Source organism: Carlito syrichta, unplaced genomic scaffold (genome assembly GCF_000164805.1).
Source record: "Carlito syrichta isolate Samal-C Ts95f unplaced genomic scaffold, Tarsius_syrichta-2.0.1 Scaffold287532, whole genome shotgun sequence".
Classification (NCBI taxonomy): domain Eukaryota; kingdom Metazoa; phylum Chordata; class Mammalia; order Primates; family Tarsiidae; genus Carlito; species Carlito syrichta.
This window is the reverse complement of record NW_007231628.1, coordinates 17,158-44,526: the sequence shown is the minus strand read 5'-3', so window position 1 is coordinate 44,526 and position 27,369 is coordinate 17,158. Positions and strand designations below refer to the sequence as shown.

At 53.4% G+C, this 27,369-nt stretch overlaps 1 protein-coding gene across 1 annotated transcript in view; it reads right to left on the bottom strand.

The window, feature by feature from the left end:
- CROCC2 (ciliary rootlet coiled-coil, rootletin family member 2) overlaps window positions 1-24,217 on the bottom strand; it is a 77,712-nt gene extending 53,495 nt beyond the window's left edge. The window contains 10 exon segments of the mRNA XM_021709871.1: window positions 1,194-1,381; window positions 1,604-1,807; window positions 2,116-2,212; window positions 3,669-3,866; window positions 4,456-4,553; window positions 8,100-8,301; window positions 9,863-9,969; window positions 12,449-12,600; window positions 13,629-13,779; window positions 24,140-24,217. Of these exon segments, the coding sequence (XP_021565546.1) occupies window positions 1,194-1,381; window positions 1,604-1,807; window positions 2,116-2,212; window positions 3,669-3,866; window positions 4,456-4,553; window positions 8,100-8,301; window positions 9,863-9,969; window positions 12,449-12,600; window positions 13,629-13,779; window positions 24,140-24,217 (1,475 nt within the window).
- Between the last annotated feature and the right edge of the window lie 3,152 nt (window positions 24,218-27,369).

Sequence of the window (27,369 nt, the reverse complement as noted above, 5' to 3'; positions counted from 1 at the left end):
TATGGCCCCACTGCCTTCTGCTCTCAGCGGAGTAGGCCTCTCTCAGTCCCTCTGTCTTTTCCTCTTCCCTACCTCATCCTTCCCTGGCCCTCCCTGGCAGCTAGGTGTGTGCCTGCCTCACAGCTCACACCGGAACTCCAGGTCTCAACTGCACACAGTGCTGTTCCATGCTCCCTGCTTACTCCTGGTTCTCTGCTGGGGAGGTACTTCCTGCCTCTCCAGGCTTCTGGTCTGAAGGATCCCCTTCTGGTCCTGCCCTTTGCTTGTATTCTCATGCCCTTGCTCGAGGCTGACCTGATCCGTATGCCCATGCCTGCCTCTCCCTGTGCCTCTGGTGGCGGGGAATGGGATTGGACTGATTCAGATTGTAGCTCCTGCCCCAACATCCAGCCCACTCTCAGGAAACTCAGAGTAGGTGTAGCTGGGAAGGGCACGTGGTCCTCCTCCCCAGCATGAGGGAAAGTGAGCAGGCAGTGGGGTGGTGGGTGGTTGTCTCTGTTCCCAGTGGAGTGGGCCACCTCATCTCTCTCTCTCTGCCACCTGCAGGAAGCCTTCCTGACCTGCAGGCCCACCCTGGGTCATACTCTTCCCTTCTTAAAGCAGCGTGTGAATTGGGAAGCCCTACTGAGCCTGTCACGCACTTGTGTAGGCCCTGGGGGATCCATACCACACACCGCTCTCTCCCACCAACCCCAGGGCAGTAAGATGTGCATGGAAGCATCCAGAGAGTCTCATGGCCAACTATCCCAGAACTACCTGATCTGCCAGACATGACAGCAGATGGGGCTTTATGGATAAGTTTTGAAGGATGAGGTAGGGAAGAGGGAAAGACAGAGGGACCGACAGAGGGAGTCCTGGGGCTAGGTGGGAGGTAGGAGACAGCACAGCTCCAGGCTAGAGGGCTGGGTTGTGTTGGCAACTTTGGATGCAGCAAAAGGTATGTACTCAGCTTTGGGAAGGGGATTCCAGGGTGAATTCTGCCCAAATAGACCCAGATGAGGAAAGCCAGCATGCCCTCAGTACATTGGGGGTGAGGGGTGAGGCAGGTGGCCTGGACAAGAGCAGTCTTTGTATGGGAGATGCAGCCCCTCCCCTCTTCTGCTGGAAGGTCTCATGGAGGGAGAGGACCAGGTTGGGACTGTCCTGGCCCCACACTGCCCTGTTCCTGCCCAGCCCCTTTCTGCCCCTGTCACCTTCCCAGGAGCTTGCAGGACTCCTGGCAGTGCTGTGCCTCAAGCCTCTGGGCCTCCAGCTGGCCCCGAAGGACCTCTCGCTCCCGCAAGAGCCTCTGTGAGACCCGCAGTTCCCGCCGGGACTCAGACAGCTGCTCCCTGAGTGCGGCCGCCACTGCCTGGGAGGACTCCAGCTGCAGGCTCAGCTTCTGCGAGGTGGGAACATGGGGTGAGCCTCTTTGGCCCAGGCAAGTCTCTGTTCAGAGGCCTGCTAGGGCTCCCAACTCCCCCAGAAAGGACCCTAATAAAACCAGATCCTCCTCCCTAGGGCTGTAGAGCTCAGAGGCAGACCGCATAATGGCACCTCAGCCTGGGGTTTCACACCTCTGCCACTGGGGAGACAGGGTGCCCCGAGGGCTGCAGCTGCCTACCTGCTCCTGCTGCCGCCGCCTCTCAATGGCTGCCTGTACTGCCTGCAGTGTGGGGTCTGGGGTGGCTGGGGAGTGGGCCCGTGGTGGGGACAGTGCCCAATGGGGGAACATGGTTCGCGGGGGGCTCCCTAGTCGGTGCTGTGGTTCCTCGCCTTCAGTATTGCCCCATGCCAGCTCTGGGCACCTGGTGTCTTCTTGGGCCACCTTCAGGGTACAGAAAGGAAGGGACGAAGCGGAAGAGACCGCAGGACCATGATTCAGTGAGGACCATTCAGATAATCCCCAGAATCCCTGTAGGTCACCTGTGCCTTCACCACTGGGTGGACAGAAGACCAGCCGCACCTTTGCGATGCTTGCCAACACGTGCTGCAGGGATGCAACTTCATCCCTCAAGCTGTCCACTACCTCCTGGCTTCCACTGTTCTGGGATTCCTGTGGCCGGGGAGATGCCTTAGTAAGATGGACGGACACCTCAGTACTGTGCAGCCATCCCCCTTCCCAGCCCCACGAACCAGTTTCTGAACATCCATTCTGAGGGACATGATGGTTCTCTCTTTCTTCTCTTTTTGCTCTGTGAGCTTCTCCACCAGCAGCGATTGCTCTGAGAGTCTGTAAATAGGTGGGCAGTGTGTGTGTGTGGGAGGGGATGAGGGGGTTGGAAGGGGGAGAAGGATGGGTAGGAAGGGCAGAAAGCAGAGTCTGTCACATGAGGATCCTGAGAATGCCCTGGCTCTGTCCAGACTCTTCTAGTGGTGTGACTTCCCTGCTGGTGTTTACCTCTCCGCCCTGGGTCTACACTGTGGTCTGAGTGGGCCTCAGTCCCCTGTCTGATCATAGATCTCCCCCTGCTATAGAACCTTCAATGGCCCCTGCTGTCTCAGGAGTAAAATGGAAAATGTGAGTTCAGCATTCAAGGCCCACACCCTGACCCAGTTCTCTAGCCTCATGTCCAGTGGCTGCTTGAGGCTCTGTCCCTGTCCTTGTGCCACAGCAGATGGGTACTCGGTGCTGTGGCAGGCTGTCCAGCACTCTCTGGACCCCATATCATGCTCCTTTGGGAGTGTGCTTGACTCAGTTGACTCCCAGAGGGTAGGAAGGGATTATGCCTGTCAGCCTGGCAGGGAATTTGTGGCCAAGTGAGCCCTAGACATCTGGATTCTGTGAAATTGTCCCTGTGGCCAGAAGGTTAGGCTTTAATTGGGAGCTGCCTCCCCATTATGTATTGAAGCTTCTGAGCCCCAGTGTGGATTGTGTGCCCAGAACCTTCCATGCTTACTGTGAGGCTCATAGACCCCCACATGGGACGCTGGTGTTGTGGCACCAGGCAGGAGCGGGTCTGGCCCTTCTGCTTGTCTCAGCCTCTTAAACGATTTACCTAAGACAAACTTTCACCCCTGGAAAAATGTTCCTGTTGTTAGACCTGAAAATTCCACTTCTGGGAACCAACTTGAGGAAATGCTCCAAATATGTTCCCCGCTGTCTTCCCTGCATCTTTTTTTTTTTTTTTTTGAGTTGGAGTCTCACTCTGTCGCCCAGACTGGAGTGCAGTGGCTGCTCCCGGCCACCGCAGCCTCGACCTATGGGCTCCAGCGATCCTTCCGCCTCAGCCTTCTGAGTAGCCGGAATTACAGGCGCGTGCTACCACGCCCGGCTAATTTTTTGATTTATTGTAGAGATGAGGTCTTGCCTGCCCAGGCAGGTCTCGAACCCGTGGGCTCAGGCAATCCACTCACCTCAGCCTCCCAAAGGCACGGGATTACAGGCTGAGCCACCGAGCTGTGTCTTTAAGGGAAGGAGACCCCAATATTTGCTTCTGGGAGATTCAGGCCACCATCTTACAGACTGTCTTGCAGCCACTGGGGTGTTGACTATGAACTGTGTGCACCATGGACGAACCACTCTGGTGTCAGAATGCTGGGCAGACATCAGGACCCCACACTGCACATGAGTGATGTGACTAAACCTTGGAAACTGCAGCTACTTGGCAACTGGAAGGGGATGCTAGGGTGCCCCTGCCCCACCTCCTTACCCTCTCCATGAGAGCCTACAGGCCCCAGGTACCCACCTGGCCTGGAGAGTCACCTTCTCTGCATCCCAGCAGCCCTGCAGCTGCAGCATCTCCGCCACCTTGTCCCGCAGCTGCTGCCCCAGGGTGCTGGCCGTGCTGCCAACCGACAGCCGCAGGTTGGAGTCGAGATTCAGGCAGGCTGTGTGCAGGCGCCGGGCTGTCCTGGCCACATCTGCCTGCATGTCAGTGAGACCCCTAGGAGACAAGGAGACAAAGACCCATCTGCAGGCTCCAGCTGAGAGAGGTGGGCCCCCTCCTCAGCTGCCCTGAAGAGAAGCCCCCACTACGTGGCACTGATTGTCCCACGTGTCACCAAACACCAGGTAGGCAGCCCGGGATGGGTGAGCAGGGGTTGTCTAGCCTGGCCATTTCAGGTTTCAGTGGCCTTCATCAAGAAATCATGTGTAAGCAGAGGTGCTATGTATCTCAAGGGTTGTTGGGATGACTCCAGGACATATCTGTGTAGTGTCCAGCAAGGACTAGATGGACCCCAGAAGCTCCACCCAGGTAGATGTCCTCAACTGCCACAGTGTCCTTATAACTGCTCTGTCCTCCTCTAATCTATCCCAGCTAACCCTTGCCTGCTTCATCTGCCTGTTTGTCCCTCTCCCACTGCCCACCGCAGGCCACCTTCACCACCACTCCCATTGGCCAGGCAGGGTTGGGTGAGGGGTCCATAAGCCAGAGCTGCTGCACCTGTGGGAAGTGCCCCTTCTTCTCTCTGGATGGGACCTTGGTTCCTGGCAGCATGGTTCCTGGCCCCAGGTGGGCAACAGGCACCCACCTCTCAGTGGTTGCACGAAGCTCAGCCAGGTGTCTCTGGAGTGTCACAGCCTGTCTCCACAGGAGGAGGAGATCCTGGGGCTCCCTTGGGCTCATTGGCTGGGTTTGAAAGCAAGAAAATGTCTACTTCAGACCAAGGCCCATTCACCCTCCCCAAACCCACTTTTTTCTAGATGCCATGTTGGGCCGGCTCTATGGGGGCTGGGAATAGACCCAGCATCACCTACCAGGTCCTAAAGATCCCATGTCCCAAAGTCAAATGAGTCCTGGGCTCCTCCATCCCCACCCAAGATATAGAAGAGGACCTGGGGCAGCCCATGTGAATGGTGGTGGACAGGGTGGGGTTTATGGTCCCATAAAGAGGAAGGGTGCTGACTCAGTCTCATCTCCCAGGAACTACTTAGGACTAGAACACCCAGAATCATAACTTGCTCCCCTGTGGGTTGTGGGATACTTAAATAGCACTCAGTTTCTCTGTTCGGAGGGAGGAGGACAGGCTTTTGTCTTTCTCTAATAGGGAGAACGGTTCTTATCTAGAGGGCTCTCTAAGATGCCCAGATGTGGGCCTGGCACTTTCAAGATGCTGGGAGACAGAGCAAGCAGGGGTGGGTAGGACTGTGTGTGTTCCAGTCCTGCAGGGACCTAAGCTGAAGCCCAGAAGGCTCTTGGAGTCTCCATACCACCTTCTCAGTCTCCGCACTTGCTATCTGCCTGTGTGCTGCCCTCTGGAACCCTGGAGGGGTCACCAACACCCAGTGTTTCCCCGAGTTCGCATCGCCTTTCCATACCTTTATAGCCCACTCCATACTTTCCAATGCTGCCCTCAAATAGAGTGCACTCACATCCCTCCTGGTCTCCAAGACCACCAACAACCTTACTTCATGAGGCCTTTCCTGACACCCTCACCTGCTCCTACATCTGAGGTCACCCCCCAACATTGAGCCCAATAACACCTTGCTTTTTATTTTCTGTAGGTCATGCCATTTGATGCCTGGTATACAGAGATGGATACTGGCTTTAGCCACACCACTTCCACCCTCTGAATGGTCATCAAAAGAACAGGATGAGATACTTCCTGGAACCATGGAGAAGCAGATGCTTGGAGCAACCTGCATCATAAATACATTAGATTTCAAACTTCACAACTTCTTGAATGCAAGGTCAGCCTGGCCAAAACAGAATACTCAGGCCAGGAACTGTTGAAGTCAGGGAACCCTGAAGAATGTAGACAATTTCTTGCCAAATCTTGCAATGCTAACATCTGTTTCCTTAACCAAAGGGGCACAGAGGATGGATAACAAAGTCTATGACACTCCCAAAGTGGGGAATCTACTCACACGTAAAGGAGATACCCCCCAAACGACACTCTTGGTATGGTGTGCTACAGGTGAGTCGATCAGAATACCCCCCTCAACACATACACACTTGCCCCTGCAGGAGACTTCACCGCCTGTCTAGGGTTAGAATTGGACAGAGGAAAAAAGTCTTCCCTGTGGATTTAGAACCACATTTGGACTTCACACTGTTTACAGCCTGAATTCATACAACTTGCTGGTCTCGAAAAAAGTCAAGCTGAAAATTTACTTCAATGTGGCCCCAATGATTATTAGAGCCCTAAGCACCCATCAGAAGCAAATAAAAATCCTTTCTGGAAAATACCACATTCACCCCAGGTTTCCAAAAATTTTCACAAAGTTCCAAGGAAAATAAGCAGTTCTCAATTAAAAATTTTTTTTTTTTTTTAAATCACCAAAGAAACAAGGAAACAAAGTACCATGATCTGGAGCCAGCAGAAACAATAGACTTAGACTTAGGAAAATGTCAGATATTAGAACATCAGGTACAGGTGACAAAAGGACTATTTTGACATGCAGCAAAACAAAGAGACGAGAGGCTTGAAAATATGAGCCAAGAGTAAGATATCTAGAAAAGAATCATATAGATTCTTAAAGATAAAAAATGCAATATTTGGAATTTAAACCAAGTAGGCAGATTTAATACAAGTTAGACACCAGAAGAGAAAATTGATGAACAGGAAGGTATATCTGAAGATGTTATTTAGAATACAGTCCAGGGTGATAAAAAAAGAACAAGACTGAATGTGTACATGCATGGGAGATAGCATAAGAAAGGCTAGCATACCTCTAGCTGGATCTAAAAGGAGGAGAGAGGGGTGAAGAGCACAGGTGCTAATTAAAGATTATTTACTTTCCAAAAATAATGAAAGACACGGAGGTTGTGTGAACCCTAAGCAGGATAAGCAAAGAAATCTACACATAGACACATCATGGAAAAATTGCAGAACACCAGAGTCGAAGTGGAAATCTTAAAAGCAGCTGGAGTGAGAAGACAAATTACCTTTATAAGGAATCAGTCAGAATCAAAGCAGATGGGAAGCTGACTTCCCAACAGCAACAATGGAAGCCAGAAGACAGAGAAAGGATATCTCTAAAGTGCCAACAGTAAACAACTGTCAAACACTGAGAATATTTTTCAAGGACAAGGGGAAAATAAAGACCCTTGATAAACAAATGTCAGATTGAACTCAGGGGACTCTTTCTTTCTTTCTTGGGTGTTTGTTTTCACATAGCAGAAACTGCTCCTGTGGTTACCATGACACACCCAGCAATCTGAACGCAAGGACCAAGCAACGAAGGGTATGTGATCTGTCTCAAATATCCCATTCCAGAAGGCCTGCCATTCGAGATCACCCCATAATGATAAATACGGCTCTTCACGATACTCTATAAAGGCAGACCTTCCTCTCTTATGCTTTAGTTGGCTTGTCTGACACCCTCCTTTCCCCCTGCAGGGGGTGGTGGTGGCGGTGGAGGGGTGGTCCGCAGCAGCTGCTGACAGGAATGACAACTGCACAGGACTTGGGGTGGTGGAACCTGACTCCCTGTGGGAAGTGCGGTAATGGCCCCTTTGAGGTGGGCTTGTCTGAGGGATATGTGTGGAGCGGGGCAGGGGAGCGGGCCCAGGCTCACAGCACATTTTCCAGGTGGCTTCAGGGGAGAAATCTTGCCAATGGCGTATGTAGCATACACAGGACTGTGCATTTGATGGAGGGCTATCAAAAACCTCCTCAGCCCCTTGGCCTCCTCACTGGGGAGCCACATTGCCCAAGACCACACTGCTTTCAGGGGTTCCCACAGTCAATGACAGATGGGAGCAGGGGCATAGACACCTGGATATCTCCCTCCCATAGGGACTAATGACTGGCGCCCTGTGCCATGACCCTCTGAACGACTCAGGGTTTCAAAAGTTGAAGAGAGGGAAGCTTCGGGGGGCCTGGAGACCCTTAGCCAAGAACTACGAGCTGCTGTGTGGATCCAGGGTCCTTTCAGGGACCCTTCTCCTGCAGTCTGGTCAGGAACGGGGCCTACAGAGACCACCTGCCTCTCAACAACAGGGTGGTCCACACCAGAGCCAGGATCTGGCTCCAGAGCCTCACTCTCGGGTTCCTGCCCTTCTTCTCTCAAGAGGGGAGGATACTTGGATGTCCCTCACTTTACGGACTGCTATGGCCAAGCCAAGTGGGGGATGTGGTACGGCAGGAGGCCATGGCCTCCCTCATCTCAAGAGGGCTGACTGCTAATGCCAGAGCACCCTCTTCTTGTCCCTGCTACCCAGCACAGGCACCCAAGCAGGCAGCTGCCACAGGGTGGGCAAGATTTGGGGGAGCACCTCTCTCTCAGCTCGGTGCCTCAGCTCCAGCTGGCTCCGCAGGCGTAGCACACTGCCTGTCGTCCTGGCCAGCTCCTGGGCCAGTGAGTCATTGGCCTTCTTCATGTGCTCCAGCTGTTCCCGCAGAAGGGTGTTCACCTGAGAGAGGCCAGTGCTCCTGGACAGACAGAACCATAGTGGAATGGCAGTGGGAGGGTAGCTTCTTTATTGAGAGGTGCTCAGAGCCCCAGTCCCCAAATCAAGGGGATCAAATAGAGCCCGGAACCCCCTGGGCCCAACTGACCCCAGCTCACATGCACAGCCCTGTCCTGCCCCCACAATAGCCCCCCAAACAGAGAACCAGCATTAGGGTGGCTCTCCCAGGTCCATTCCAGTGCCCTCCACCACCACCTCCATCTTTTCCTTTCCTGGCTCTGCCCCTGTAAATTTGGTCAGCTCTCCAATGCCTGAGATAAGCAAGAGTACCAGTCAAGATATGGGAGGGTGGGGTACTGTTGGGGCCTGGGTTAGTACTGGGGGGCTGGGTTAGTGTTGGGAACACATTAATGCTGCAGGGAGGTTATTGTTAGGGGTTGGGCTAGTGTTGGGGGCCAAGTTAATGTTGAGGGCTGGGTTTGGGCAGGAGGCCAGGTTAGTGTTGGGGGACTGGGGTAGTGCTGGGAACCAGCTTGGTATTGGGGGTCTGAGTTGGTTTTGGAGTGCTAATTTAGTGTTGAGGGTCTAGTGTAACAAAGGAGACCCTGGCTATGAAATAATAAACATTCAAGGCCAAATGAGCTGTGGAGTCAGGTCCAGGGTGTGAAAAATGGGAGAAAGGGCACCCCAGGGTTGGTCTTACCATGTAGTGGCCATGGTCAACTCAAGTCCACCCTGCCTACAGTAATGGCCTGAGTACCAGCCTCAGTGGTGCCAGGGTCCTATGGGTGGCAATTCAGGAGAATGGGGCAGGGAGGCCCCAGGACAATGTCTGTTCTGAGTAGGGTTTCCCACAGGTACAAACTTTCACTTTCCTGGGCGGATGGTGGTGGGGGTGGGGTGGAAGACCCTGAGTCAGCCCAGGCATGACATCGTCATAGACATTCTAGGGTATGAGAGTATACAGTGAGGAAGTGTTGGGTGGAGTGATCCACACACTGAATGCTGGGTCTGATGCCAAGGTCCTAATGTCAGTGCTCACTGACTGGAGGTGGGGATCTTCTCTTTCTGACTTTCTCTTCTTCTTGCATTCATGAGTGATGCTGACAGGTGGCAGGGAAGATGCTAGGGTGTGTGGCAAGACTCATATCTGGGGAAGGCTGGGCCTGAGCTCCCTTCCTACTGGTAGGGTGGTGCCTGGTTGGGAATAGGGGGAGCACCTGTGCCAGCAATAACCCTTACATGGCTCAGAGCCCGGGAGATCAATCATTTCCTTACTTTTCCACTCGGCCCTAGCCCCGAGATATGGAAAACCTGGATTCCCCCCACAGTAAGAGAGAGAACAGGGTGGGACTTAGCTCTGCTTGTGGCCTCCATGAGTTGGTCCTGTTCCCAGACTCTGCTTCCCAGGTGCCTTCCCTGCCCATTGAGGCCTGTGGCCAACTCTCAACAGGCAGATGTAACTTAGAGTCCCTTTGGAAAGAACTGGCCAATGACCCCAAGGCACGGTGGGGTGCACTGCCTCTCCAGGCAATGGCTGCACTTCCTGCAGCCCTGACTCTCCTCCACTTATTCTCTCTCACCTCTGTTCTGCGGCCTCCAGACGGCTGAGGGCCTCCTCCAAGTCCACACTGTGCTCCAGCTCTGACCTCCGCAGCCGAGCCTCGGTAGTCTCCAGTCGGGCCTGCAGCTGGAGAAGAGTGTTAGCCCACCTAGTCTGGCTGCTCCTGACCTGCCCAGCAGGGACAGGGGCATTTTGAGCACAAAGCCCACCCCAGAGCAGAAGAGAGGGCTCCCCAGGGCTCCACAGCAGTGATGGGGTTTGGTCTGGTGAGGCTTAGCCCTTCCACTCAGTGGCCACATAGGTGACCATTCACACCCTGCCCTTATGCCAGGTGTCCATGGCTCACAGAGGAGAGGAAAGGCAAGGAGGCATGCTGGTCTGAGCTGATGCACTGACTCCATCAGGACCTGGGGACAGCATGCACGCAGAGGCCCAGTGGGAGGAGGGTTCTGGGAACCGCTAGATGGGTAGACTGAGGCCCTGCTGCTGCCATAGCTGCCTGGACTGGCCAGCTGTCAGAGCAGAAGAGGAGCCCTCAGGACTCAGTTCAGTCACACAAGGGGCAGGATGCAGAGCTGTAGCGCAATCTCTGGGGTCACTCCCCTCCAGGAGTGAGTGAGTGTAGGGTCTCTCCAGTCTGGGCCTCCTGTCTGTGCTTGCACCTCCACTCCTAGCACTTTATTCAGTGCTAAGTGGGGAAGAGATGGAGAGATATCTCCTGTGACAAAGACACACCCACCAGGACATGGGCCCCAGACCCCAAGCTGTTGACCCAAAGCAGTGCACCTGGGGTATCAGGCAAGGAAAACTCAGACCCAACAGCCCACAGTACAATCGAGGAATTCATGCCTGGGATCCACTGCCCAGGGTCACACTGCCTGGGGCCATAACCTGAACCCAGAGCCCAGGAAATCAAGGGTCAAGGAGGGCCAGGTGGAGGGCTGAGGGTTGGGGGGCCCTCAATGGTGACCATGCCCTGGCTGATGTGTGGGAGAGCCCGACAATCCTTCCTCAGCACCAGCAGGAGGAGAAGGGAGGGAACAGAGGGCCTGATGGAGCTAGGTGGGGATTAGGAAGTGGGGGCTGCTGTCTAGGAGTGCCACCCCCAGGATGGAGACACCCACAGTCAGCTTGGGGTGACTTGGGTGAGGTCCAGCTCTTCCTGGCACCCCGCACCTAGTGGGTACTGAACTGCCCAGGGAGCCGGGATGCACTGAACTGCCTGGATCTGCAAGTTCAGATCTGACTCACGCAGCTTACTAATCTGTCGGCAGGATTCCTGCGGCTTCTATTCCCACCAGCCTGTTCCCAACATCTCCCCACCCTGTGCTAGGAAGATGCCCCCGCCCCCCAGGCCTGGCCCAGAAGTCGCAGAAGAGCAGGCCATCTGGTGGCTCACCAGATGCGCCTGAGTCCCCATTGGAATGGGGGGGGACCCTCATGATCCTGCCCAGGACATGGCACAACAGGGTAGGGAGAAGAGAGCTAGGATCCACAGGAGGAGGAGGGCACCGCTACAGGACTGGTGCTGCTGCCTGTCCTAGGAAGACTTCTGGATCCCTGAAGAAGGGGAGGCCCACAAGGGAACTCCTTGGGCACTTAGCATTGGTCACTGGTTATGCAACCATGAAAGAGCGAGATCTGGCTCAGGTCTCAGCCCTAGTAATGGCAGTGTGGCCCTGGGTGTGCCTCAGTTTTCTCATCTGGAAGGTGGGGTTGGCTGTCCTGCTATGGAGAGGACAGGTGGGACTCTGAAGACGGCCTGGACCAGGGCTGGACCAGGTGCGGCAGGGGACCTGAGCCCCCTACTGTGGCCGGGCACCCCTCCCCTATACCTGCTCCTTTCCCAGTCCTGCCTCAGAAACCATCTCTCTTTGGAATGACCAACATAGGAAGGTTGCTCTCTGATCAACAAGCTTCTTCACTTTTCTGCCTCAGTTCCCCATGTACAAAATGGGAGGCTCTCCTCAGTCCCACACTTTATGACTAAATATGCCTCTTGCTGCTGCTCACAGTGTCCCGAAAGGCATTGTGGCCATGGGGAATCAAGGATCACAGCCCTGCTTCTGGTCCCTCTCCTGTCCTCTGAAGTCTGAGTGTCCTTATCAGCCTCAGTTGTCAAGAAAGGGCAATGTGGGGAGGACCGGGGCAGAAGCATTTCTCTACAAGCTCCTTTTGGGACTGGGGACCAGTTCCTTTTGGCTCATTCAGCAGGTGTTGGCTTTATCCTGATGTTGAACTCAGCACTGAGACCAATGGGTCAGGACTGACCAGGCCACCCCTACAGGGCTCCCAGGCAGGTGGGGGGACAAGACAGTGACTAAGCTAAGCTGTGAGACCTAGGGGATACTAGGGTGACAAGGAAAGGCCTGGGCACTGTCCTGCTTTGCCCCCACCTTTGATCTCAGCTTCCCCATCTGTTGCCTTAGTGTCCCCATCTATTGTCCAGGGTTTGGATGTGCCGTGGCTGACACACTGTCCTTCCCTGTCCTAGGACTCTCTGATGGCCCCATGGTATATGACTGTCAGACCCAAGAGGTGGCTTTCTCACTGAGGGCCAGGCTGTCCTCCACTGGCCTGTCCTGAGCCAGCTGCACACACTCACCCGCTCACTGACCGCATGGTACCTGCTGGCCAGCTCATCCCGCTCAGTGCCAGCCTGGGCCAGCAGGTCCTCCAGCCGGGTCAGCTCCTCCTGCAGGAGTTCGTTCTCTTCCTGTACTCGGGCTGTGACAGCTGGTGGATCCTGCACCCCTACTGGGATGGCATGCAGGGTTAGGCTGGGTAGCCAAACCAGGGCCTCACCCTGCCTCTGCCTTTTACCTGTCTCCACAGTAGGACCTGGGCCTGCTCCCATCTCTTGGGAGGTACCCCATCAAGATCCTGAAGGGTAGACCACTTCCAGACCCCACTGCCTCTCCTGTTAATGGTGGTGTCCTGATACCGCCCTGCCTTTTGTTAACATCTTTAACCCAAATACAGACCAGGCTCAAGCCGAGCCCCAAACCAAAGACAGCAGAGTGTGAGAAGGTGGCCTGGAACCTGGGTACTCACCCTGTCCCATGAAGCAGTGAGTCCTGCTGTTTCAGGGTAAAGAAATCCCATCCCCGAGGAGTAAGTTGCTTTTGTGAATACATGGGGGGGGGGGTTTCTGTCCTTACTACACACCCACACTGTGAGTTCCCCGGGTCCTTCAGAAGGCCGGACAGACCTCATTACAGAGGGGTCCCCGGGATGCATGTACCAAGAGGGTCAAGAGCAAACATTAGGGCCAGATGACCTGGCTGCTATGTGACCCTGGCACAGTGACTGAGCCCCAGGAGCCAGTCCCTCAGCTGCAAAGTGTGACAACTAGAGGCAGTGCACAGGAGCCTTTGGGGCTAGGTAAGGAATGAGGCAAAGCTCAGGGCAGTGTTAGGGTATAGGAAGGGGAGTCTGTTGTTCCTTGAGAATCAACTTTTGGGATTTTCACTCTAATAAAAAGACCAATATCTATGAAATCAAGTCTCAAGTGGTCACAAGGGTGTCACAAACACAAAGGCAGCCCTGACTCGGGTTGGTCCTCAAGGGTCATTGGTGAACGGCCTGTGGCTATCCACACAATACCTCCAGGAGAATCTGTGGGAGGGTGGGGTTCTGCTCTCCACCGTATGGAGAGACAGCAGTGTGGCTGGAGTGGCTGGAGTCCCAAGACAGCTCTGGGTTGAGGGTGGCTCCCTGAAGCTAAACTCCAACCTACAGTTCTGTGGCTCCCCTAGCCCCCCAGGAACCTCCATCCCCTTCACCTTGGGATGGCTCTTCGCCCAGGCTGCTGGCCACAATTTCTCGTATTCGGGCGGGCACAGGGGTAGGTGAGGCCCGCCGGCCTTTCCCATGCACTGTCAGTGCCCGGTCTTCTCTGCTGGCCGCGGGGCTTAGGATGGTGTCCTCCAGCTTCTGCAAAACAGCCCCAGAGACACCTGGGGTTGGCAGTTCCCAGACAGCCACTAGGTACCCCTATACAAGCCCACTGGATTTAGTGGGGGCTACCACAGGGCTCCCCAAGGCAGCAAAGTGCCTTGGAGAGAATGGGGTGAGGCTGGCAGGTCACCCAAGGCCTGTGCCTTGGTTTCCCCACCTGTAAAGTGGTGTTGTGCCCATCCTCAGGCATCAGAAAGAAGGGAGAACACCTAGCCTAGGACAGCATGGACCCTCACCTTTGGCTCTGCTCCATGACTCTGTGGGTGCTGCATCTTCTCAGAGATGCTGGGAGGCAGTTGCCTTTGCTTCTTCTCCACCAAAAAGAAACCCACCTGGAGCAGGTGGTCTCACAGCTTGCTTACACAGTGGGGCCTGGGGAGGGGCCTGACCCTGCCCAGTGGTCACAGAGCCTGGTGTGGTGGAGGGGCTGATAATAGGTAGAAGGAATGAGATTCATCTTTCCCTGCTGCAGCCACCTGCTGCCTTTTATGAAGACCCTGTGCATCAGGAGGGCGAGTGGGCCCTGAGGAGGGTGCAAGACTGCACACTCGTGGGTCTGAGGATGAGCACAGTCAGTCAAGTCCTCTCTTCTCACGCCTGATGGGTTCTGGGAGAAGTCTAGGGTGTCTCTCCCTTAGGTTCCCCATGGAGGGCTGTGTGGGAAGGGCCAGTGAGAACAGTCAGGAAGGTGAGGACAGCCTTCCTTCCTGGGTGGGTCCTGAGCAACTGAGCTGCCCAAGGGAGCAACTGAAACAGGCCTGGAAGTGGGCAGGAAATTCTGAGGTCCTGGGTACCTGAGACTGGCCTGGCTGAGGCCTGGCTGGGTCAGGAACCAGGGGGTGAGGTTAGACCAGCCAGATGACTGAGAGACCTCAAAGTGGCATTGTGCCTGGGCAGGACACAGCTATGGGAGGGCATGAGTGGTCATCTAGCACCTGGGCCCAGGGAAGAGGCCTTGTGCTGACCTTGGGGAGGACATTCAGAGCCCTGCAAACATGGGACGTGGAGGCTGCATGATCCAAACCAGAAGGCAGACAGGATCCCGCAAGAATAAGGGCAGTCCATAGCTGTCCCTGCCCTGTGGACTGAAGGACTTCTAAATTTAACACATTGATTAAATTATTAAGGGGTGGTGGGATGCTTGGCTGGGCTCTTCCACTCCCAACAGTTCTTCAGGGTTGCAAACTAGAGTCTCAGGCACTCCCTTCCCTGGCTCCTAGGTCACTGCTGGAGGATCCCTCTCCTGGTGACCTCTCAGAGCAGCATGCTCCCCCAGACCCTCCAGTCTTCCCCACCCCACCAGGGTCCAGGTGGGTGACCACTCGGCAGCCTCCTGCCTCCCATCTTCTCCCAGCCCTCCTGGAGATCCTCACTCTGAGCTCAGGCCTGAGCTGGTGGTGGGCAGCTTCCCAGGTACATCCTGCCCCCTCAACCTGCCCCATCTCTCTTGTCCCACTCCCCTTTCTGGCACCAGCCAGGCCCCCTTGGATCTTGTGCACCCTGCACATCCTGCTCACAGGCCTCCTCCTCCATCTGCACCCACCGCACATACTGATCCCCCTCTCCTGGGTTGGCGACAGACTGCTGAGAGTCACTCCAAGACCCAGGCTCTGCGAGGCACCTGGAGAGGCCCGTTCTGAGCCCCTGCCCCCCTGCGAAGGGCAGTCACTCAGCCAGTGCCTCCCCAGAGTGTGAGCCTGGGACCAGGGTTAGCCAAGCCTTCTCAGGCTGGGGACCTTGGCTCCAGGGGCTTGAACTTCAGTGCCCCGGGCCATCTTGGGGTGTGGGGGACTTTCACTCCATATTTCCCCAGATGACCTCCATTGAGTCTTGTCCTGGTTGGGCATGATCAGCCTTCCTTGGGATCACTTAGGACCGGTCCAAACCAGCAGGAGTTGGGACAAGAACCCACAGGAATAAGGACAGTGGGGGAGAGAGCAGGACGTTCCTGCTACACCTTCTGGGCCAAACTGGGATCCTGGTGCCAAGATCACCAACGGGAAAGACTGCTAGAAAGGCCCAGCCATTCTGCCCTGAACCTCTTATTCTGCATAGGGGGAAACTGAGGCCCAGCCAAATCCAAGAAGAACCCAGGCGCCTCCATCCCAGACAATCGAGCCTGGCTGAACCGGGCAGAGTCCCTCCCTCCCAGGCCGGGAAGGACTCTGCTCCGCTCTCTCCGCCTGCTCGGCAGCCCCCGCCCCTCCGCTCCCCCGGGCACCGGCGGCGCCACCGCTAACGGGAAGGCAGCGCGGCATCAACTTGACTCATTCCTGACATTTACAGAGGGTCACTTATTAGCCGAGACGTCCCGAGAGGCGCTGGGCGTAATGGGTTCCAGCTGTGGCCGGGTGCCTGCGATGGGCTTCGGCCCAGCTGGAGCCGGAGGGGGGCGCAGCGGGGGAGGGGGGGGGAGGGCGCGGCAGGGGGCGGGAGAGGGGACGCTGGGATGTGAGGGCAGCCCCACCCCCACGGAATCAACCAGAGAGGTGGAGAGGGAGGGACCAGCAGGGCAGGGGAGGGCACGGGAGGGGAGAGGAGGGGGCTCCACCAGGGCGTCCCGAACACCGCCTCCTTCCCGTCAGGCTCTAGTCTGGCCTGCCACCCGCTTCCTAGCCCTGGCCGACCGGACCGCGTCCCGGCTGCATCTCCTGCTTTCCCGAGGCCTCCCAAAGGGCTCTGCCCTGCCACCCGTGGCGATGCAGGTCTGGACTGGACGCCTCCTCCGCAGCTGGTTTCTGATCGTTATTCTCCGGGGAGACTTTTTTTTTTTTTTTTTGAGTTGGAGTCTCACTCTGTCACCCAGACTGGAGTACAGTGTCCGCTCCCGGCCACTGCAGCCTCGACCTGCTGGGCTCCGGCAATCCTTCCGCCTCAGCCTTCCAAGTAGCTGGAACTACAGGCGCTGCGCTACCACACCCGGCTAATTTTTTTGATGTATCGCAGAGATGAGGTCTCGCCAAGTTGCCCAGGCAGGTCTTGAACCCGCAGGCTCAGGCAATCCACCCACCTCAACCTCCCAAAGTGCTGGGATTACAGGTTGAGCCACTGAGCCCGACTGGGGAGACTTCTAAAAGGCCTCAGGGGAGGCTCAGCAGGTCGGAGGGGACGTCAAGGCTAAACATCACTTTCCCAAAAAACCGGAGACTCCCAGTTGAGTCTGGCCTTGTCACTTCCTCCTGTCTCCAGCACCCTTCTCAGCTAAACCTTTGGTAAAGACCCTTGGGAGGTTACAGCCTCTGTATGTAGCCATGGCTAACAGTTTGCCCATGGAGCCAGATCCTGGTCCTCAAGTGTTATGTGTGTGTGTGTGTGTGTGTGTTTGTGTGTGTGTGCAAGACCTAATGGGACCTGGCCCTCAAGTGTGTGTGAGTGTTTGTGTCTATGTGACTGTATGGAGGGTGACAGTCCCCACCTTGGGGGAACGTGGACTCCCTGCCTTCCCTGGATCAGAGTAAGAGACCCCTCTAAGAGAACTGGACTGAAGTCTTTGGTATGCTACTAAGGCTCTGTGACCCTGGGTGTGCCACTCCCACCAACTTCATTTCCCCATCTGTGAAAAGTGGGGGCGGGGGGTGAGGAATTGGTATAATTCAGGCACTCCTGGGTCCCAGAGCCCTGGAGCTATGGCTCTGTGGGAGTGGAGTTCAGGTGCTGCAGACGAGCTGGGTGTCACTGGAGCTGCAGTTGAACATGGTGGCAGGGAGACCTGGCACAGCCTGCCCCCATCCTGCCCCATGGAAATGGATGTTACTTGAATCTCACCTGGAGGCAAACAACCTCCTCACACCCTGATGGAGTCCCCTTTGAGCCCAGGGCCTAGACTGGCACTTCTGTCCTTGCCTGGTTTGGGGAGTGGTTCCAGGGCTGGGGCTGAGCTAGCTCCTCTCACAAGCCTCCCCCATTCTGGATCTTGGCCCAAGATCCTGGAAAGGTGGGCTAGGAGGTTGCCTTATCCTACTCCATGCTGCCAGGACTCCAGTTCTCGAGAAGGGGAGAGGGAGCCCACCCTGCCAGCACATACTCCATGAAAAAGTGCCTACCATGTAGATAGATTCCACCTGTAGGGACCATGGTATGTCCCGCTGAGCCCGGTGGCAGGCAGGGTAAGGCATCAAACTGCTGTTTAAAGTGGCTGCTAGAGAGGAGGCCGTGCCATGGGTGACCCCAAATTAACCAGGACACGACCTCAGACCCCACTCTCCTGTGGCAGAAGCAGGACTGGGCTGTCTTGGGTCCCTGCGGGGTGGACTCCCCCAGCTGCATACCTCTGGGGCGGCTGAGCGCCAAGAGTGCCACCATGTGGCTATGAGGGGCACTGCAGGGAGCGCCTGGCTCCTGCTCTTGGAGAACTGAGGCAGGGCCAGGGGGAGCGGAAGGCATCTGGGAAGCGGCATTCAATGCAAAACAGAAGATGGGTGACCACGTGAGTGAAGTGAGGTGGCACACACCAACATCTGCTACTGGATATTTCTTAACACCGTCCATTAGCAGTTTTCATATCCTTTATCTTGGCCTGAATTGGAGGCTTCCTCCTGATCGGTGAAGAAGGCGAGGCTTGTCATGTTTGGTACTTACTCAAGGTCACCCAGTCTCACGTGGCAGTACTAGAGCTGGGACCCCATCCCTGGGCCCCTACACATTTGGGGGGGTGGTTACTGAGGACCCTTCCCAGTGGCTGGGGGTCTGAACTTAGGTTGTCTGCAGCCCTCCCACCCCCCAAAAAAACCCTGGCCTGAGAAAACAGCAAAGGACCAAGGGCAGCTTTTGGACCAGGCACTGACATGCCACCCTCTTTCTTCCTCTGTCTCTGAGCCCAGTCTTGCTGTGGTGGTTGCTGTTTCCACGCTGGGCACTCCCACAGGCCCACCCAGCATCCTTAGGTGGTGGGTTTTGGCCTGGCCAGGAATAAGCACAGCTTGAAGAACACATCTAAGGACAGTCTCCAGCCAAATCTAGCCATCGGACGTCTGCTTGCTGTCCTTCCGTGGCTTGGCCTGCCACAGACAGGGCCCTGGGCCAGAGTGGACTTCTGCCAGGCTCCATTTCCTTAGGAAAAAGAACTTCTCTGTGTCTGGGGTAACACCTGGCCTCCAAAATGCTATATTTCAGCAACTGCTTGGTTTAAATCTCTATGTTTGTTGAACACACTCTGGGGCCCTGGGCATCGCCCTAGGAGCAAGAACAAGCATTTTTTGGGTGACAATTTGTGCATTAACTAATAATAATACTAGGATGCCTCCAGTGGCCAGACCCAGACTAGGCATTGAGGTAGGGATTGTGGATTCAAGGAGACAACTTCTCACTCATTTGTGTGCCCCAGCATGATACTTGGACAGCAAACAGGCTCAGCCACAACTCATGGCTCGGATGATTGAAAGCCCAGCTGGAACTGCCTGAGGTATGAATCACAAACTACAAAATGACTCATAACAAGCAATGCTCAAGAGGGTGAGGACCCTGTCGGTTTTGTTTGCTCGTGTATCCCCGGAGCCCACACAGGCTTCCTGGGGGAGGTGGCAGGCAGGATAAATAGGACTCTTGTTAGATAGAGACTGTTGCTAGGACCCGTACTAAGCTAGCGACACAGGCACAGGTGTGCACATGGAAGGACCAGTGGGAACAAAGGTTGGAGGCCAGAGTCTGTGCGGGGCCTGGTGGGGAGGGTGTGGGGCTGAGGGTGAATCAGGCAGGGGAGGAAATGGGATCCCAACTGTAAAGGCTTTAATATTCTGTGGAGGAACACGGGGCCCCATCCTTGGACCATGGGGCTGGTAGGGGTTTCTGAGCAGGAGGATGGGCCCAACTGGTTAGCCCAGTAACCTGGTTATGTCAAGACAGTTGACCTAGGAGATTTGGAGATAGGCCCAGCTTCCAGCTCTGGCTTGCCTGTGAGCAGTGTGGGGCTTGGTGACCAGCATCATGGCCAGCCACTCCCAAACCATCCACTGCCCCTGTCCTGCAGTGGGTCTGTACTCTGGACCCCTGGACCCCTGAGATCCCCAAAGTGATAAGAGTATCTTTTGATTGCTCATGAGATGACTGATGGCAGAGGTCCCTAGGTAGCTTCAGAGTAAGAGTTAGTCACCGGAAAGACCAAGGTTTCATGACAGGATTGGAACTTTCAACCACATACTCCTGCCTCCGGGGAGTAGAGAGGAACCGACAATTGAATTGATCACCAATGACCAGTGATTCAATCCATTGTGCCTACTTGATGAAAGCTCCAGAGAAGCCCAAATCACAGGTAGGGAGAGCTGGGTTGCTGAACACATAGATGTGCTGGAGGGTGGTGCACCCAAGGGGCCATGGAGGCTCCACACCTGTCCCCCATATCTTGCCCTGTGTGTGTCTCTCCATCTGGCTGTTCCTGGTTTGTATATTTTATAATAAACCAGTAACCAAGTAAGTCAAGAGACTTTCTGAGTTCTGTGAGAGGTTCTGGCAAATTAAGGGGCTTGAAGAGGGGCTTGTGGGAACCCCCAAATCATAGCTGGTCTGTCAGAAGCACAGGAGACCCAGGACTTGTGATTGGCATCTGTGGTGGGGCAGTCTCATGGGACTGAACCCTTAACCTGTGAAGTCTGCACTAATTCTGGGTAGTCAGGTCAGAATGAAATTGTAGGACACCTAGTTGGTGGCTGATATCCAGAGGGTTGGAAAATTGGTTGGAAAAAACCCACACATTAGGTGTCAGAAGTGGTGTGAGGAAAAACAGTTCATATAGATAAAGTCTTGTTTAGAAGGAAATGTGTACATTAAAGAAAAGAAGAAAGTATGAATGCAAAATAGTTCAGCTGCGGTGGGAAGCAAAATGACAGGTCCTTGAAAAATTAAATGTATACTTACTGTATGACCCGGCAATTTCATTTCTGAATATATACCAAAAATAATTGAAAGCAAGTTTTAAAGGGATATTTGTGCACCCATGCTCATACCAACATTAATCCCAGGAGTTAGCATGTGAAAACAGCTCATGTTTCCATTGGTGGCTGAATGGATAAGCACATTGTGGTCTATCCATATGGAGGAATGTTATTCAACCCCAAGAAGGAAGAAAATTCTGACACACGTGACAATATGCATGAACCTTGAGGACGTCATTCTAAGTGAAATAAGCCAGTCAAAGAGACAAAAACCATATGATTCCACTTACGTGACATCCCTAGAGTGAAGTTCATAGAGGCAGAAAGTAGAATGGCAGGTGCCTTGGGCTGGGAGGAGGAGGAAATAGGGAGTTAGTGTTTAATGGGGACAGAGTCTCAATTTGGAAAGGTTAAAAGAGTTCTGGAGATGGATAGTGGCGATAGTTGTGCAGCAACATGAATTTTTTAAAAATTTGAATTGATGTCTCACTCTATTGCCCAGGCTGGAGTGCAGTGGCACCATTACAACTCACTGCAACCTTGACTTCCAGGGCTCAGGTGATCCTCTCGCCTCAGCCTCCTGGGTAGCTGGAGCAACAGGCACGAGGTAATTTTTTTTTCTGTAGAGATGAGATCTCACTATGTTGCTTAGACTGGTCTCAAACTTCTGGATTCATGTGATCCTCCCACCTTGGCCCCCCAAAGTGCTGGTATTACAGGTGTGAGCCACATCACCTGGCCAAAATGAAGTTTTTCAATGCCACTGAAATGTACACTTAAAAAATGGTTAAGGTAGTAAATTTTATGTTACATATATACATTTTCACAATTTAAAGAAAAAAACTTAAAACAGACTGAAAATCAATGAATTAAGCACATATCTCAAAAAATTAGGTGAACAACAACCCCAAAGAAATTGAATCAAGAGAATAACAAATACATAAATTAATGAAATACTAGATAGAAATAATATAAGGGAGATCAGTAAATGACTAGTCCCAGAAATGAAAAAAAGGATGTCACTTCAGGGTGACCAGTGCATGCTCGGTTTGCCCAGGACTTGGATTTAGCATTAAAAGTCTCAAGTCCAGCTGGGCTCAAGTGGATTGCCTGAGCCCGTGGGTTCAAAACCAGCTCGGGCAGCTTGGCGAGACCTTGTTTCTACAATAAATCAAAAATTAACTTGGTGTAGTAGTGTGTGCCTGTAGTTCTGGCTATTTGGAAGGCTGAGGTGGAAGGATCGCCAGAGCCCAGCAGGTTGATGCTGGGGTGGCTGTGAGTGTGCCACTGCACTCCAGCCTGGGCAACAGAGTGAGACTCCAACTAAAAAAAAAAGTCTTGAATCCTGGCAAGGCTCTGTCTCAAATCCCTCAGCAAACAGTGACAGCTGGTTACCCCATGTCACATCCTGCAGGCATTTGAAAGACACTGAGAAGATATTATGAATGACTTATGCTAATAAATCTGAAAATTCATATCTAATGGATGAATTCCTAGAAAAATTCCATTAATCAAAACTTAGCCCAAAATAAATGAAGTCAGAAAAGTCCCACAGCTGTTAAAATGTCTGAGTCCAGAATCAGAAATCTTTCCACATTAATGATCCTTGTCTAGGACTCTGTACATCAGCAGTTCTCCATCTGTTGTGGGTCCAGACACTTGGAGAATCTGAGGAGGGTCACAGCCCCTGCCCTGGAGGCAGGCACATATGTCCCTTCCTGCTCCTATTTCAGGGCTCTTTGCATTCCCTAAGCTTAATTTGCTCACCCCAGGGACAGCAGTTAATAGTTTCCAAGTCTACTCCCCTTATGTCCAATTCCAGCTCTAAGTCAGGGAGCCTGAGCATTCTGGGATGCTGTGCAGAGGGTGCTGGTGGAGGTTCAGAGGAGAGGGAAAAACTGTGGAAGGAGGGAGAGGGACATCAGGGGAGGCTTCTCCAGGCCCAGGAGTATGTTCAGTGTCTGGAAGAACATTCCTGGTCACAAAAGAGGCTGTCCCGTCCTTGAGCCACACCTCTCCCCAGGACTTGCTGTTTCCTGGGCTGTAGCTGGAGGGGTGCAGGATTCCTACAGTTCTGCCATCCAGTCTGGACGGGCCTATCTGGGCATCTCATGGCGCCTGCCTGCTGCCTGCTCATCTCATGTTAATTGTACCAAGATCTCAATCACAACAGTGCAAATAACAAGTGTTGGCTGGGCAGGCTGAGCTGACCTCTTCAGAGCTCTACATGACTTTCAGATGAGTGTCCGAGGGACAGTGTGAATTTGGGGGCAGGCAAAATTATCCCTCAGCTGAATTTGCAAAGCCCTCATGCCCACTGCCAGATGTCGGCACCATGCTAGGTTTCTCCCTCCAACTAGCCAACAACCACAGACAACTTGCATCAACCCTCAGGCCTTGGTTTTCTTGGCATCCAAAGGAATGATAAAATCCTCACAGGGCTGGAAGTGTCTTATACACTGTGGTGTACCAACCCTGCTCTTCCCATCCATCATTAACCAGCCTAGCTCTCAGACCTTATCAGAGCTGAACAGAGGTATCCCCTGATTCAAATATCCTGCCCTTGTCATGTGCTGTCCTTGTGTGGATACCTGTGTGTGTGTGTACACTATGACTCTACCATGTTATTTAGTCACTTGGCGCCAGACATGGCCATTACTCTTTGCGGGTGACCTGTATTGTTTAGATAGGGCTGTGTCAACCCCCTATGGTGCAGTTTCGAGGTTCTGAGAGCTGGGTTGATGAACAACTCTGAGTTCACCAGTTCATTTGGGGTTCACCCAAAGGATCAGTCAGAGGGGTTACTGCCTGGCTGTGGTGGTCAGCAGCAGGTGACATCAGTGTGTGTGCGGATAGGATGTGTAGGGGCTAAACATGTGGGGGTCACAAGATTGGGCAATAGGTTTGCTCTGAGAAGGAGGGAAGAGGGATGTTGGGAAATGCCCAGTCATTGCTATTATTATGCAGTGAAGATAGACAAAACTAGAGTACTTGGCACCCACAGAATGGTTCCTGGGGATGAACCACACTTGCCCACAATGGGCAGGGATGACAGCCCCTCCCCAGGGAAGCTCTGCTGGCTCTCGTACCTTGCCCTAAGAAAGCACTGAGCATGATCCCTAAGTTAGCATCGAAGGGTGGTCTGTCCCTCTGGGGCAGCGAAGGGGAGCTGACTGCCTGAGCACAGGCAGCAGGCAGTGGGAAGGCTGGCCCCAAGCTCTGCCCCTCTTTAGGCTCCACTCCTGAGTCGAGACTGCATTCATTGGCATGCACGCACATGTGCATGCCAAGGGTGCATGCCTATGGCAGTGTGTGTGTGCACGCTCATACTGAACACATGAGCAGGAGGAAAGTGCCTCTGGAGCCGGGAAGGTGTGGCTTGGTGGCTCCCTGTCTGTACAGCGTCCCTCCCAAAGTGCCCTTGGGACCTGCTCATGGGAGGGGACAGGGAGAGCAGCCACTTCACTGACCTGGATCACGGCGTCCAACCCCAGCCGGGACTGCTGGGAGGTGTCCCCGTCACCAGGCTCGCTGGAGACAGAACTCATTGTGGTCCCGAGCACAGGACCCCAGAGGAAGCCAGGACTTGGCTCCCAGGCAAGTCTCTTCCTGGGATCCGGCTCAACCAGGACCCTTCTCAGTGCACAGCACCTGGTTTTGCAGTCCTGAGTCTTGAGCCTGGGTGTTCAGTTGCCTCTGCTTGTTTGGTGAGACTGCCCGTTCAGCCAGCCAAGCCCATGGGTGTTGCTGTGGCAACTGCGACGCTGAGGGCTGGGTTTCCCTGGAAACAGGAGTGCAAGACCCTGTTGCTATGGGGACTAAGGAACACTGTTGGCTGGAAGCGGTTTTCCCTGGAGGCCTGGAGACGCCCTGGGTGAAGCTGTCGACCTAAGTGACACCTGGGGAGGGATTGGCCTCTCTCATGGGCACCCCTTCCCACTTTCATATCAGGAGGATTTGTCACTTGCAGGCCACACACCAGGTGGAAGCAGCATGCAGATTACCAGCTTTTCTTGATCTCAAATTACGAACTATGACTTTATTTCTTTTTCTTTTTTTAAAAAGTATAATAACATTCTCTGGGCCCCAGCAGGCTGCAGGGCTGTCCGTTCTGGGCAGTGCCCAAGCAGGTGCCCAAGCCAGTATCCAGAATAGAGTTTTGGTCTGACCTGTTCACTTCCTGTCCGGCACCTGCAGGGGACATGCCTGTGAAAGAACCCTAAGGGGCTGTGACCCAGGTCAGTCGAGCCTCAGCTACCTGCAGGGGACACTTCTCTCATGAGCTGTCACTGTTTGTCTCGTTGGGCTGTCTGCTTTACCAGGTGTTTAGCTGACTCCACAGTGGAGATGCTGGTCTCTCGGGAGCAAAAAGTCACCGAATGAGCTGAGACAGTGATGGAAGGCAAGTCAGAATCCAGTATGATTATGGCAGAACGGGCAACCCTGGAGGCCTCAAGGCTGGGATAGAGGGTGCTACATTCCTTTCCACTCTCCACTCTCTTCCTGAGAGCTGCCCCACATGTGAACTGTCTTAAGAGGACATGGCAGGACCCTGTCCTGTACACGGCAGGTGGAGTAGCACTGTCTTCATTCTTGTCAGTTGAGTGAGGGCAGGAGGCAGGCTGAGGGCAGGAGTTGCAACTCAACAAGGCAGGAGAACAATGCAATTGATGTGACTTTGAAGGCCCCTTCCACTCTCCTAAGGGTCTGGGTCAGGGTTGGCAACTGATGGTGCCTATGGGGACAGTAGATGACATGAAGAGGAGTGGGTACTGGGCACATGTCCTCGGTTTTAGAGGGATCCAGATTGGAGGGAAGTCTTGAGAGGTTTCCTGGAGTGGGAGAGGGGTCCTTGCCCTTCACCACTCTGTATCTATCCATTTGGGGGATTATGGGTGAATGCTGCAGGCTTTGGGGAGTGGTCCTAGGAGGGACTGCAGGAGTTGGCCCTTCGTCTCAGAGTGGCCAAGGCTAAACACCAGAACACAGTGAAGAAAGCAGCCTACGTAGGGGGCTTCTGCCTGATGTGATCCAAGGAGGCCTGGGGCTGTTGAACATCACGACCCGGCCCAAAGACCTAAACAGAAGAGCCAAAACTCTAAAGTGCTTAGAAAAAATATGGGAAAAGCTTCATAACATTGGATTTGACAGTGACTTCTTGGATATAACATTGAAAGCACACACAATGAAAGAAAAAATAGATAATGTGAACTTCAAAATTAAAAACTTGTGCATCAAAGGACACACTCAAGAAAGTTAAAAGAAAATCATCAAATGAGAGAAAATATTTACAAATTTTACATCGGATATAGAGGAATATTCAGAATGTATAAAGAATTCCTATAACCCAACAACAAAAAACCAAACAACCCAATTAACAGTGAGCAAAGGACTTGAATAGACATTTCTCCACAGAAGATAAACAAATGACCAATAAGGGCATGAAAAGATGCTCAATGTCACTATCCATTAGGGAAATACAAATAAAAAACTGTCATGAGATACCACTTCATACCCATTCAGGTGGCTATTGTCAAGAAAACAGGAAGCAAATGTTGGTGAAGATGTGGAGAAATCGGAATCCTCCTGCCTTGCAACATGGTGAAGCCACTATTGGAAATGGTACAGCAGGTCCTCAAAAAGTTAAACATAGAATTACCATGTGATCCAGAAATCCCACATCTGAGTATATATCCCAAAGCATGGAAAGCAGAGGCTTGCAGAGATGTTTGCACACCCATAGTCACAGCAGCTTTATTCACAGGAGTCAACAGATGGAAGCCACTCATGTGTCCATAGAAGGGCGAATGGATATTCAATGCATGGTCCGTCCATACAACAGAAGGTTATTCACTCTTTAAAAGGAAAGAAATCCTGACATGTGACATATCATGGATGAAACTTGAGGGCATTATGCTAAGTGACAAATACCTTATGATTGTACTCATATGAGGTTCCTAGAGGAGTCAAATTTCTAGAGACAGAAAGTAGAATCGCAGGTGCCAGGGGTTGGGGAGGGGATGGGGATTTAGTGTTTAGTGGGGACGGTGTTTGTAAGATGAAAAGCATTCTGGAGATTAATGATGGTGATAGGGGCCCAACAACTTGCACATTCCTATTGCCACTGAACTGCACCCTTAAAAATGTTTAAGATGATACATTTTATGTTATGTTTCTTTATCACAATAAAAACCTAAACTCCAAAAACAAACAAAAAACTAAAAAAACAAACACACACAAATCTCGTTGTGGCCAGACTCAAGAGACCTAGCAGATTCCTCCATCCAGGCTGCACATTTCAGGAAGGTTGGGGTCACTGCAGTCTGGACCTGAACAACTGGGATTAAAGCAGCCTACGTAGGGGGCTTCTGCCTGATGTGATCCAAGGAGGCCTGGGGCTGATGGACATCACGACCCGGCCCAAAGACCTAAACAGAAGAGCCAAAACTCTAAAGTGCTTGGTAAAAAACATATGGGAAAAACTTCATGACATTGAACAGAGCCAGGTGCCCTGGGTGCCTGAAGTGACCCACCTCCATACCTCCCAGGACTGGGAGAACATCCTTCTGTCTCCTACCATCCTCTCCCCTGCCCCTGTGCCTTTTGAGCTCACCTTGCCCCAAGCCCTTTGCCTGGGCGGTGACCTGCCCCTAGCCTCCTTTCCACCTAGAAATCTTCAAGGATCTGCTCTGATATCTGC